We start from the raw sequence: 14,598 nt of genomic DNA on the forward strand, positions 1-14,598 counted from the left end.
AGCCTATTTTCTCAGAAGAATAGCAATATTTCAGTGTGGATGTTGTGAGTATACAAACAAATTATAGTGGAAAATCAGTGTGACATTGCGTTAACATACAGTAGTCGAAACTGGAGAAACAGCAGATCATGAAACTCACGGAAAGTCTGGAATGAGTGGGACGTAGTAGAATAAAACATACAGGGAACGCCAGAAAACTGAGCCCGCAGAGCTGTTCACAGGCGGGTACAAGTACTGTCAGCACAAGTCCTAATGGAGCAACAACAGGTGCCGCTCACTAATGCTGAGAGACAAAAGAGCTACGACGAACATCAGAAAGAGTGTTCGGAGAAGAGACTACCTCTGTTAAATCTAATCTATGAAGACACTTTCTGCCTTGTTAATACTTTGCATTTTATTATGTTACCTCCTGTACTTGTTTCGAGAACCCAACTGCTCCCTTCCTCAGCAGTAGAAAACATCGACAAAAATCCTTGGACTTGCTGTTATAGTCTACGTCTTCATTCTACCCTATACTTCAGTACTACTAGGGATGTTCAAATTGTACAATGCAGAGTATAGGCCTGCTGCCATGTAAGCAACACAGCCTACTAAATTTTATCATCATCTTGACATGTAGCTCATGACAACTTAGTTTCTTGCCTAGAAGTAAACAGTCCAACAACATTCCATTTGCAAGCTTTTTGAACCATTTCCTATTTCTATTCTGAATACCGCAACACACAAGGGTTTTCTACACATAAATTTCTTTTTTTTTAAATCTTCAATTACTTACATGTCGAATATCATTTTCATGATAAAATATGTATTCAAACAGAGCCTTTGAAACATTTGGTTGTGTAGCATATTTGCCGAGATTGAGGCGTGACATCTGGATAAATGGGCCTCCTGGTTCAGTCAGCATGGATGCAGTCCCTAAACGAACGGTCCGAGCGGACTGGGAGGTGATGGGTCGAGCGGTTCTCGCAGTACGAGGAGTCTTCAGAGCTTGCTCCATCGTTCCAGGTCGTCCCGACTGCGTTCCAGGACGCACGACTCCACTCAAGGGACGTCCAGTTTGAGTACGAGGCCTGCAGACATTACGATATATTGTACCATGTATGAGCAAGTTCTCATTACACCAAGCAAATAAAATAATAATAAGAAGAATATGACTACCATGTGCAGGCATTTTGAACTGATACCACCTAGGCTGCATGTGTGTCAATTTAAATGTTCTGTTTTACTCCACCAGATGGCAGGGTGGAGTGGATCTCTCTTGGGTGATCTATAGCTGAGATTTTATTGGGTAAAATGTGGTGACACCAGAAATGACGACATGTTGGTGTTTATAATACCAATATAGTGGGTCCGTTATTGGACATTATAAATTTTCCAGCTAACTCATTCCTGGTTGCCAGCGTTTCGCCCCAGTGTGCTAAGTCGGGTTCATCAGTTGGTAAATAGCACACCCCCGACAAACTTATTCAACCATAGATCAGCCAACAGAGGTCTGATCTATTGCGCCATCTGGTAGAGTAAAATGGCACCGTTATTTTACGTTTACTTGTTTTCAATAGAAATGTGATAAGTAAGCGGTGGGGGCGGATGTTGTTGAAATGTCATCTTTTTTTCCCTTGCATTAGGACGTTGCACAGTAGTATAGGAATTCATTCTGTGATATAATGAACGATAAAAACACATTTTATTTTGCATTCATTTGCATTTTCTGCTGATTTAGGATGATCAGTCATTATTTCACTTTCAACAAGGTTTTTGGTCAATATATAGTATTTTGAAGAATTTTTAGATCATTTAAAAATATTTTATTAATGTGTGCATGGATTCTTTATTGTCAGACTGATAAAAGTCCACAAATGACAACTTAAACATTAATTTTTTCACATGGTGCCAAACATCTTTCTTGAGTATGCAAGACTTCTGTGGCACACCGTACAACGCCTGTGGGTGGGGGTGGTAAAATAATGCCCATGGTACCTCCTGGCCTGAGGCTTCAGGGCCTCTCAACTTAGGAACTGGGTTGGTAACCATTAGCTGAGTCCTGACACTGCTTCCACTTACTTGTGCTAAGCTCCTCACCGACCTCCCTTGGTCTTGTTCTTTTCCGACCCCGATGCTATTAGAGCACTCGAGGCCTAGCGAGTCCTTCATTTTCACACTCTTTGTGGCCCTTCTCTTTCTTTGGCCGATACTTTCATTTTTTCTCTCTGATTGCTGTTATTTAGAGGATGGTTGCCCACTTGTACTTTCCCTTAAAACAATAAAGCCCACCATCTTTAATAAAGAAGTATGTCGCAATTAATTATATGGCCATATTTTTTTCAAATTTTATTAGCTTAAAGCAAAAATATATCTTATTCTTAAAATTCTGCCTGTCTTTTGAAATGTAATTTTCAGTGGTGTCATGAAACATTCAGCTGAATGGATTTACAGTATATGAGGGGGTTTGCCATCCCTGACCAACAAGCAACATCAAACTGACTGCAGCTCTTTGTCACTAATAGGACACATGTGAGTCTTATGTTTCCAAGATATAAGCAAGACACAACACAGAAAATCTGATTTAAGAGAAAGTATTTCCTAACGTGCCTCAAGCTCAAGGAATGCACCAGCCTTCGCACTCGCCAGTCATTCACCCCTGTGTACCTCAATGCCAAGAACAAACGGAAACGAGAAGGAATCGGAAACAACAGTTATATAACTTTCCACTTCAGTACAGAATATCCTTCCAAGTAGTTCCATGTAATAAAAATGCCAGAAATGAAACCACAACAAAGTGTATTTTTAATGATTATGAAAAAGACGTGTTTACAACAGATAGGTATGTTAAAGTGCGTGAAGAAAGGAAGTTTGTTGTACAACAGAAAGGAGAAAGTGTTGGCAGGTTCTTCAGGAGCCAAAGTACTACCACTATATCCAGCAAGTCATTATGTCTGTATTTATATACATTTTCACGTAAATTAGGAGATTATTATTTCTATAAAAACAAGAGCTGTGCAGTGAAATATTTCTTGTAAAACCATCGTTACGCAGTCACCAGAATGCAGTTTGGCCAAATATTTTACTTCGTTTATAATATTTTAATTATTATATCAACATCTGCCACCTAGTGATAAGTGTCATGCACAGGTATACCTCATTCCTTGAGACGGTCCCCCAACAGCAGAAGCTGGAGTTCGCAAGGATGTTCCAGGTCTGGGAACCTGTGCTATCATATCATCATCCATGATAGCCTCCGCCAATCCCTCTTCCTCCGCCTCAATGTCGTCAACGTACACCTGTTCCGTCAGAGCTCTCATTTTTAGAGTCCAGATAGCCTGCAAAGAAAATGTTACCATCACACCATAGAAGATAACGAGGCATGTTAGATTATATCTTGCCCTATCACAACTTCCTACAGTCATTTATTTGTCTATTACCATTCTTGAATCATTATTTAAAGTCTGTGAAGTATGGTCGCGTGTGAATTTACTTGGCAAAGCGCGGAGCAGACAGCGCCGTCGCAGATAGTCTCAAGAAAGAATCAGGTGAGTTAAGATCACTCTGGTGGTTCCACCTGACTTCTCTTAGGCTACCGGTATTTAAAAATACAGGGTGTAACTGAAAGTTCTACTGAACACATGAGGGTGTACACGAAGTGTATTTGATACACAACTGTCTGTTTTGCTTTACATCACACATGCAGCGAGTGCTTTTAAAACAAATTTGTACTGACAGCCCATGCATGTCCATCAAACTACTGTACCTTGGCAGTACTGTCTGTATCTATGTCACACGGTAAGTCACATACTACGGGCGTTGGCGTCACAAACAATATATCGTGCAATGGTGGAAATATTGTGCTTACATAAAGAAATAAATGAACTGGATTAAAGCCACTATATATATATATATTTATTTATTTATTTATTTATTTATTAATAATAAAGACAAGCTTTCAGCCAAATTGCATTGGCCTTCATCAGGGCATGTGAAGTTTTGCCTCCGACAGTGAGCAAAGAAATTATCTGAAGGAACATGGAAGTCATGCCCGTACTATCCACAGCCTACCCCACTAATTGGACTCAAGGATCGTGGCGCTGTGCTGTGGTGGTTGGGAGGGAAGTTACTGATGCACCGCCCTCTGTCGACAGTTTGAGTGCGTCCCACTGTGCCATGGTGGTGTTATGCATGTATTTCTACAGTACAGGTCTCCATGTATTTGATAACTTGAAGCCGTCTTCCTGTTGATGTTATTTGGGCGCAGCTCTATCTCTATGGCTTCCCTCACAAGACAAGCATAGAAGTCTTTTACAGGCGCGATGACTTGGTCAAAGAGGATTTCATGGTCTGTACTGTAGAAATGTTCTGCTATGACAGACTGGCTTACAGCGTTCTCCGTGGAGGATGAAAGAGCGACATTCTTTACCGATTTGATGTGCTCTTTCACCCTGGTGCTAACAAGCCTTTTTGTCATGCCAATATATGAACAACCACAACCACATGGAATTTCATATATGCCCGGTGTTTCAAGACGTGGCTTCTCTTTGACTGGTCGAAACAGGGATTTGAGCTTCCAGTCTGCGGTGAAAACTGGAATTATATTGTACTTCTTAAGAATGCGCCCTATTCTGTCAGTTATACCTGCCACGTAAGGAAGGAATACTTTTTTCTTTTTGCTGTAGTCCTGGTTGGTACTATCCAAGTTAGGCTCCTTGATCTTCACAGCTCGTGTTATGTCTCCTTATGTATAGCCGTTTTTCTTCATGGATGTTGTCAGTTCTCTCATTGCACTCGAGCGGTTATCATCGTCTGCAACATTATTCACCCTAGTATATAACGTTTGAAGGAGAACTACTTTTTGGGAGGGGTGGTGATGTGAAGACAATTTGGCTGAAAGCTTGGCTTTATTATTAATATATATATATAGTGGCTTTAATCCAGTTCATTTATTTCTTTATGTTAATACAATGAGCCACGAAAACTTAAGTTCATTAATATTGTGCTTACATCTAATTAGCCATTGAGGACAACCAACCTACTAGAACAGGTGTTCAATATGTCCATCATTTGCTCGCAGATATGCTTCACAGAGACAAACTCATGCTACCCAAACATGTACAAACACTTTGTTAACAAGGAAGCCATTCTTTCCAGTTTCAACTTAGTAAAATGTAACATAAAAACTTTCTAGTCTATCAAACACACAAAAATGTCAATATAAATTATAGCACTATAAACATATCTGTAAAAAAAATACACAGTATTATACAAAGATGACATCTGGATATAGAGCAGTTACACTCGTTTCTATTTTGGGTAAAGTAATTGAGGCAGTTGTGAAAAACCAGATGTATTTGTACTTTGATAAAAATGTCTTTTTCAGTTCCTCACAATTTGGTTTTATGTCAGGCAAATCTACTATTCAAGCAGTAGAGAACCTAGTAAATGAAATATTAGTTGCTTCTGAAAAAAAAAAATATAGTATGTTCTGCCCTGCATTCGATAGTATTCCACATAATATTATAATTGATAAACTGAAATTATATGGTCTGGATGGTGTAGAACTTGCTTTCTTTGAATCATATATGAAGAATGGAATGCAAATGGTAGATGTCAGCGACAGAAAGTCACAACTTAAAGAAACGAAGGTTAGAATCCCTCAGGGTTCGATCTTAACTCCACTCTTCTTTGTGATATTTAATAATGATTTACCACATTATAATGGGCAATAACACTATTCTTTTCGCAGATGATACAACTTTTTTTTTGGAATCGACTCTGATAAAACTCTGCTCAGTCGATTGTAGATGATATGTTAAATACGTGCAATGTGTGGTTTCAGGCCAATTGTTTAACTGTAAATGAAGAAAAACTGGAAAATATTGAAATTAGCCTTAAAAATTCCACTGTTGAATGTAAATCTGTGAGAATTTTAGGAGTATATTTAGACAGTAAAATTTCTTGGGAAGCATATGTAAATAATTTAACTATTAAGATACGGTATCTAAGAGTTCTTTTTCTCTTATGTAAATTAAAAACATGTGTCAGTCATCATATGATTGTTACAGCATACTTTGCCTTTTTCCATTCCTACCTTCAGTATGGCATTACGCTTTGGGGCAATAGTCCCGGTGTTAATTTTCTTTTTAAATGTCAAAAGAAAGCAATTTGAATTTTAATGGGATTAAATAAGAGAGATAGCTGTGTAAATGCATTTTGCAAATTACATAAATGACTATAGCCTACCTAGCCTGTATATAGAGTATATATATATATATAGTAATCTGTTATATGTCAAAGAAAATTTGCAACATTACCAGTATAAACGTTTGGAAATACACAAAATGTAAAACCGGAAGTTGCTCCATGTTAGATTTACCTTAATTTAGATTATGCAAATGTATAAATAGCCACTTATATTTGCAATATAAGTTTTTTAATAAACTTCCAAATATTCCTGTGGAAGCATCAATAAGTACATTTAAAACTACTCTGAAAACATGGATAACATCAAAGGTTTTGTTAAGATATAAATTATTTCTTTAATTAAGATTTTGGTGATCTTAAAATAAAGTGATTATCTGAAATGGTTATTTTGTACATGTGAATTTAATGATGAAGTCTACTGTAACTATGTTACTTAATGACTAATAAAGAATCTAGAATCTTGAAAAAAGATGGATAGATCAAATCACAAATGAAGAGATACTGAATCGAATTGGTGACAGGATATTGATTTGTCTAAATTTGATGAGAAGAAGGGAGAGAATGATAGGGCACATCTTAAGACACCCAGGACTTGTTCAGTTGGTTTTTGAGGGAAGCGTTGGCGGTAAGAACAGTTAGGATAGGCCAAGGTATGAATATGACAAGCAGATTAGAGCAGATGTAGGACATAGTAGTAATGTAGAAACCAGTCTGTGGACTGACGACTCAAACAACAAACATCCATCAACATCTTGCCTTAGCAATATTAAAGACTGGACTAGTATAAAAAGCACTGAACAACTGTACTGTGTTGCAGAAGACAAAAAATCATTATGTGTAGTCATCACCAATGTCCAGAAGACTCCATCAACTCATTTGAAGGAAACTCAATTTTTACAGCAAGAACAAAATACAGTGTAGGGGTAGCATGCCTGCCTCTTACTCCGAGGACCCGGGTTCCATTCCCCACCAAGTCAGAGATTTTTACCTGATTCTGAGGGCTGGTTCGAGGTCCAGTAAGCCTACGTGATTAAACTGAGGAGCTATCTGATGGTGAGATAGCGGCCTCGGTCTAGAAAGCCAAGAATAATAGCCAAGAGGACTCGTCATGCTGACCACAAGACACCCTGGTAATCTGCAGGCCTTCGGAGTGAGCAGGTGTCATTTGGTAGGCTCCGGGGCTGTCGCGCCATGGAGTTTGGTTTGGTTTATGAACAGAATGCAGTTTTACTGAGCTTGTAGTCCATTATCAGTCTGGCAATAACCAATTCGTTTGCTTGTTGTGATTCACTCTACTATTACCCTGACCTTCGTACAGGTGTGTTGTGTTTGTAACAACAGGTCACTTAACCTTGTAGCTGGAATGACTCTCGACTTTCAGAAGTAAGTCACTATTCTCCTGCGTATGATCTTACATGATCTATTACCTTACATAAAAGTATTGTGTTTTACGTAATGCCTGTACCATCACCCTAAGTACAAAAGTCTGAAAAATAAAAATATTTTGCACATATTCCTTTGCTATCCTGTATGATCACAGTCCCACATTCTTTTTTTTTCTCCATATCAGTAGGTATGCAGCTTTTAGTATGAAACAGGTTCCATTTCCTCATTTTGACATATTTTCTGCTACAAGACCAACGGTCAAATATGTAGCGCCAATATGTTAAATTCTCTCTCCCAATATTCCTTTCGCACTGACTACTCATCGGAGCAGCCACCTATTACACAGCCTTCTACGCAGGCTTGTTTTCTCTCGATCCCCCCAGAGATTCTGTGTACAGGCTTTATTTATATATATATGTATATCGTTAGAAAATGATCCTGAACAGGCTTGTCATAAGACATCAAAGAGTTGTGGTGATCGTTGAGAACCAATAATACAACAGAGGGACAGCAGGGGGATATCTGTTATTTAAATGTTTCTGAGTTCCTGTAGGCCTATATCCAAAAGCACGGCAACCCTGGATTCAAAGCACCTCAGGAAATCATGTTGATTTTTCTTCATGATATCGCACAAATGGGCATATCCAAGGTATGAAGATCCGAAGACCACCATTTAAGTACCATCAAGGTGTGTAGGGCTGCGAGGGAGCAGGCAGTGTGGTGATTGGAGCTGCCACTATCTCCACTTCTCATTACTCCCAAAGTGGGTATCACCATTTGTTAGAAGCCCACTGAACTTTTCCACAAAGTTAGCATAGAAAATAGTTTCAACCATTTCTTAAGCATTTCAGTGTAAGAAACTGATGTCACTGAACAGTATTTGACCGGTTTGCATTCATCTCAATATTATAATTTTGCAAGAAACCAAGTTAACTTGCTGTTTTTCATAATTGGTTCTAATCTCACATATTTATTAACATGTAGATAGCAAACTAAAGTAAGCTTGACTAATATTACTAGATTCTTAGAATTTCTGATGTAATTATCTTCATGAACATAAGTAGCATTCTGAGAAGTGAGAGAAAAAGAATTAGGCTAATAAACTTGTTCGTTTGTATTTTGTGTGATAAATAGTGTCTAAACAATGCTTATTAGTGGGAATGACTGTTGTCAGTTCCTGAGTGTACTTTAATTCACCATAATATACTCGTTGCCAGAACACATATATTAAGGGAAGCCGTATCTTAAAGCACATGGAATCAAGAGTAAGGAATTAAGTACTTCTGTACAATTTATAACGGGACATAGAAGATGTATGAGTATGCTGAGTGCAGTCCGCCCCCTCGGTGTAGGGGGCAACGCGTCCGCCTGTCACCCGGCGGCCCCGGGTTCGATTCCCGGCTGGGTCAGGGGGTTTTTAATTGTAAATGATTAATATCCCTGGCCTGGGGACTGGGTGTTTGTGCTGTCCTTAACGTTCCTTTCCTCGCATTCAACACTCTACACTTCCTCCATTCCAATTACACACAGGTTCATATCACATGGTGCAAGTAGGGGCAAAAGATCTCCCCAACAAAAAACCTTTTTTTTTTTTTTTTTTTAATGCTGAGAGCAAAGAAAGGGAATGGCTCCTTCCAAGGTTACGCTTGCGCATACAGAAGTGAAACCTCACAACCTGTGTGAAACCACCTGTCCAGACCACATTTTCAAATAGGAGATACCCTACGTGGCTAGAGTACGGTGTAGACTGGTTGGCGTACAGCAATGTGTCGCAGCTCATCCTGCATGCCAATTTATACTGAAAATTGGCGTGACGTCATTATCTAGCACTACACTATCCCGTATTGATTGTAGATGTAGGTGCGTGGCGCACCACAACAGGCCTAATCACTATTTTACAAAACTGCTGACAAATTAAGAGAAAGTGGTAGAAAACCAATAGAATAGTCTCATATGGACTGAACTGGTTCTGACAGATATTCTATTGTGTGAGTCTTTTTATTTCAATCAAACACATTTTTTTGAAATATTTATTTGATCAAAATGGAGGTTTAACAGATAAATAAGTACTGTTGTTGTTTGAGTCATCAGTCCATAGACTGGTTTGATGCAGCTCTCCATGCACTCTATCCTGTGCTAAACTTTTCATTTCTACGTAACTATTGCATCCTACATCTGCTCTAATCTGCTTGTCATATTCATACCTTGGTCTACCCCTACCGTTCTTACCACCTATACTTCCTTCAAAAACCAACTGCACAAGTCCTGGGTGTCTTAAGATGTGTCCTATCATTCTATCTCTTCTTTTCGTCAAATTTAGCCAAATCGATCTCCTCTCACCAATTCAATTCAGTATCTCTTCATTCGTGATTCGATCTATCCATTTCACCTTCAGCATTCTTCTGTAACACCACATTTCAAAAGCTTCTATTTTCTTTCTTTCTGAGCTAGTTATCGTCCATGTTTCACTTCCATACAATGCCACGCTCCACACGAAAGTCTTCAAAAACATCTTTCTAATTCCGATATCAATGTTTGAAGTGAGCAAATTTCTTTTCTTAAGAAAGCTCTTCCTTGCTTGTGCTAGTCTGCATTTTATGTCCTCCTTACTTCTGCCATCATTAGTTATTTTACTACCCAAGTAACAATATTCATCTACTTCCTTTAAGACTTCATTTCCTAATCTAATATTTCCTACATCACCTGCCTTCGTTCGGCTGCACTCCATTACTTTTGTTTTAGACTTATTTATTTTCATCTTGTACTCCTTACCCAAGACTTCACCCATACCATTCAGCAACTTCTTGAGATCTCCTGCAGTCTCAGATAAAATAACAATATCATCGGCAAATCTCAAGGTTTTAATTTCCTCTCCTTGGACTGTGATTCCCTTTCCAAATTTCTCTTTGATTTCCTTTACTGCCTGTTCTATGTAAACATTGAAAGGGAGAGGGGACAAACTGCAGCCTTGCCTCACTCCTTTCTGGATTGCTGCTTCTTTTTCAAAGCCCTCGATTCTTATCACTGCAGACTGATTTTTATACAGATTGTAGATAATTCTTCGTTCTCGGTATCTGATCCCTATCATCTTCAGAATCATAAATAGCTTGGTCCAATCAACATTATCGAATGCCTTTTCTAGATCTACGAATGCCATGTACGTGGGCTTGTCCTTCTTGATTCGATCCTCTAAGATCAGACGTAAAGTCAGTATTGCTTCACGTGTGCCTACATTTCTTCTGAAGCCAAACTGATCTTCTCCCAACTCAGCTTCAACTTGTTTTTCCATTCTTCTGTAAATAATAAGTGTTAAAATTTTGCAGGCATGAGATACTAAACTAATGGTGCGGTAGTTTTCACACCTGTCAGCACCGGCTTTCTTGGGAATAGGTATAACAACATTCTTCCGAAAATCGGATGGGACTTCTCCTGTCTCATACATCTTGCACACTAAATGAAATAACCTTGCCATGCTGGTTTCTCCTAAGGCAGTCAGTAATTCAGAGGGAATGTCATCAAATCCAGGTGCCTTGTTCCTATTTAGGTCACTCGCAGCTCTGTCAAACTCTGACCTCAAAATTGGGTCTCCCATTTCATCAGCATCAACAGCCTCTTCATGTTCCAGAACCAAATTATTTACATCTTTACCTTGATACAACTGTTGGATATGCTCCTGCCATCTTTCTGCTTTGTCTTCTTTCCCTAGAAGTGGCTTTCCATCTGAGCTCTTAATATTCATACACCTAGATTTCCTTTCTCCAAAGGTTTCCTTGATTTTCCTGTATGCAGCATCTACCTTACCCAGGACCATACAGCCTTCGACATCCTTGCACTTCTCCTTCACCCATTCTTACTTAGCTACCTTGCACTTTTTATCCACTTCATTCTTTAATCGCCTGTATTCTTTTCTGCCCTCTTCATTTCTAGCATTCTTGTATTTTCGTCGTTCATCAATCAGGTCTAGTATCTCCTGAGTTATCCACTGATTCTTAGTTGATCTTTTCTTCCTTCCTAACATTTCTTCAGCAGCCCTACTGACTTCATTTTTCATGACCCTCCACTCTTCCTCTATAGTGTTTCCTTCAGCCTTTTCATTTAGTCCTTGTGCAACATGTTCCTTGAAACAATCCCTCACACTCTTTTCTTTCAACTTGTCTAGATCCCATCTTTTTGCATTCTTTCCTTTCTTCAATTTCTTCAACTTCAGATGGCATTTCATGACCAACAAGTTGTGGTCAGAGTCCACGTCTGCTCCTGGGAAAGTTTTGCAATCCAACACCTGGTTTCTGAATCTATGCCTAATCATAATGAAGTCTATTTGATACCTTCCAGTGTCTCCGGGTCTCGTCCACGTATACAGCCGTCGTTTGTGGTGTTTGAACCAAGTATTGGCAAGGACTAAATTATGTTCAGTGCAGAATTCAACCAGCCGACTTCCTCTTTCGTTCCTTTGTCCCAATCCAAATTCTCCTACTGTATTACCTTCTCTTCCTTGGCTTACCACTGCATTCCAGTCTCCCATCACAATTAGATTCTCGTCACCTTTTACATACTGTATTAAATCTTCTATCTCTTCATATATTCTTTCGATTTCTTCATCATCCGCTGAACTAGTAGGCATATAGACCTGCACTATTGTGGTGGGCATTGGTTTGGTGTCTATCTTGACAACAATAATTCTTTCACTATGCTGGTCGTAGTAGCTTACCCGCTGCCCTATTTTCTTATTCATTATTAAACCAACTCCTGCATTTCCCCTGTTTGATTTTGTGTTGATAATTCGGTAGTCGCCTGACCAAAAATCTTGTTCTTCCTGCCAACGTACTTCACTTATACCAACTACATCTAACTTTAGCCTATCCATCTCCCTTTTCAGGTTCTCTAACCTACCACAACGATTCAAACTTCTAACATTCCACGCTCCGACTCGCAGAATGTCAGTATCCATCTTCCTGATGATCGCCCCCTCTCGTGTAGTCCCCATCCGGAGATCCGAATGGGGGACTAGTTTACCTCCGGAATATTTTACCCGGGAGGAAGCCATCATCAGTACATCATTCATACAGAGAGAGCTGCATGTCCTCGGAAGGTAGTTACGGCTGTAGTTTCCCGTTGCTTTCAGCCGTGTAGCAGTATCAACACAGCTAAGCCATGTTGAGTATTATTACAAGGCCGTATCAGTCATTCAACTAGACTTCCGCCCTTGCAACTATCGAAAGGCTGCTACCCCCCTTTCGATGAACCATTCGTTAGTCTGGTCTCTCAACAGATACCCATCCGATATGGTTGCACCTGCGGCTCGGCTATCTGCATCATTGGGACACGCAAGCAAGGTCACATGGTTCGCAGAGCTATTATTATTTGTATTCAGGTAGCCAACATATGTGTGTCATTTCAAATGAAAAACAGCATGCAGCCTTGCCTGTAGTGTATTATTGTTCCTGAAAATGTTTGAAAATAGACTGAGAGAGTTTTGGAACTCTTTGACTGCATGGACATAAAATGCTTAGCATTATTATTACTATTTCCTTCAACCACTGGCTGAATGAAACAGTACGTCGGGAAATTATCACAATGCAAGAACAAAACAGAGAGTCTCATTGGCAGTATTCATTCCGTACCCCGAGCAGTCAAATCGCCCGCTGCACGTTTTGGTGGTGTTTACTTGTTCAATCCCACTATCTAGTGGCAAATATGAGAAGTAGCCTACATAGGCTACCGAACCTGTCACATGTGAGCGTCAAACAATAATAATTAAATGTACAAATATAATGCTGGCCCCATAACCCACACTACAATATTAGTTACTAACCTGGTCATATGGGTTCTTTTGTAGTAACTCGGTACAAATAGACACGCAGTCCTCATATTTTCGCCTGCGGTACAAACTTATTGACAAGTAAAATGGATCCATATTTGCAGCGTTAAAAACAGTAGAAGTACACCGCGCGTTATGGCAATATTTCTTTGATCCACCGCTCACGTAGTGATGGGTCGTTCATGAACGAACTGACTATTTTGAACGACTCATTGAAGAGAGCTAGCTCTCTCAATGAGAGTCGACTCTTGTAAGAGCTAGCTCCCTCCTTGCTCCTTGAGAGCTAGTCGTTCAATACGAGTCGACTCTTGTATGAGCTAGCTCCCTCCTTGCTCCCTGAGAGCTAGCACGAGCCGACTCTTAAAGAGCTAGCTCGTCACATCGACTCCCGTTCATTTCTAGCCAATGCCATGCCTCAGATAATCACGTGACGTACAGAGGCCGCTTTCTTTTTTATAGACTGCCCAGTCTAGCCTCTTCTCGCATTCAGTCAGTGCTAGTGATGGGTCGAACTAGCTCTTTTGAGGGAGCTAGCTCATTCGCTCCCGCTTCTAACTGAGAGTCGTTCAAAAGAGTCGACTCTTGGGAGCGGGAAGGTAGGAGCGAGCCAGGAAGTCAGAGGCCGCTCTCCGCTCGAGGTTCGTTCGTTCATTCGTTCATCCGGTTTAGGGCAGACGGCTCTTTATGACTTCCGGTCGCTCTTCATGACTTCCGGTCGCTCTGTATGACTTCCGGGAACGAACGATATAGCGCAAATAGTTTAAATTTTCCGCAACAGATGGCAGCACAACGTCTAGTTCAGAAAGCTTCTCTTGAAATAAAACAAATAAACAAATGCACTCCTGGCAACATTGGCAAATAATCTAACGATAAAGCTTTATATACAGTAACGAAGAAATGTTTAACAAATATGCAGTATTAATGGATAACATCTAATATTACTTTGCCCATGTTCCTTTCTTCTTAAAATGATGCCTTTCAAGACTGAATGCACCGTGACGAGACGTATGTTCATGATATTGGCAATACTTACACGTTAATAAATAATTGTTTAAGAATGTAATGGGATGTAAGTTACTATAGTATAGACTAAGCCATGAGTTTTTTATTCATAAGCGCCCAAAATAGCGTGATTTTACATCTTCTAGATTAATCATGACTCCCGTCTTTATTTGAAGGAGCGAGATGGTGCGAGATAGTTCACC

General features: G+C 39.6%; 1 protein-coding gene across 1 annotated transcript in view; it reads right to left on the reverse strand.

Moving 5' to 3' along the window:
- Positions 1-13,505, reverse strand: part of BBS8 (tetratricopeptide repeat protein 8) — a 76,883-nt gene extending 63,378 nt beyond the window's left edge. The window contains exons 1-3 of the mRNA XM_067153534.2: positions 13,388-13,505; positions 3,136-3,317; positions 776-1,070 (exon numbers count right to left, since the gene is read on the reverse strand). Coding sequence (XP_067009635.1) covers positions 776-1,070; positions 3,136-3,317; positions 13,388-13,489 — 579 coding nt within the window. The 5' untranslated portion in view covers positions 13,490-13,505. The remainder of the gene's footprint in view (positions 1-775; positions 1,071-3,135; positions 3,318-13,387) is intronic.
- Positions 13,506-14,598: the final 1,093 nt, after the last annotated feature.

Source organism: Anabrus simplex, chromosome 9 (assembly GCF_040414725.1).
Source record: "Anabrus simplex isolate iqAnaSimp1 chromosome 9, ASM4041472v1, whole genome shotgun sequence".
In the NCBI taxonomy this organism is placed as follows: domain Eukaryota; kingdom Metazoa; phylum Arthropoda; class Insecta; order Orthoptera; family Tettigoniidae; genus Anabrus; species Anabrus simplex.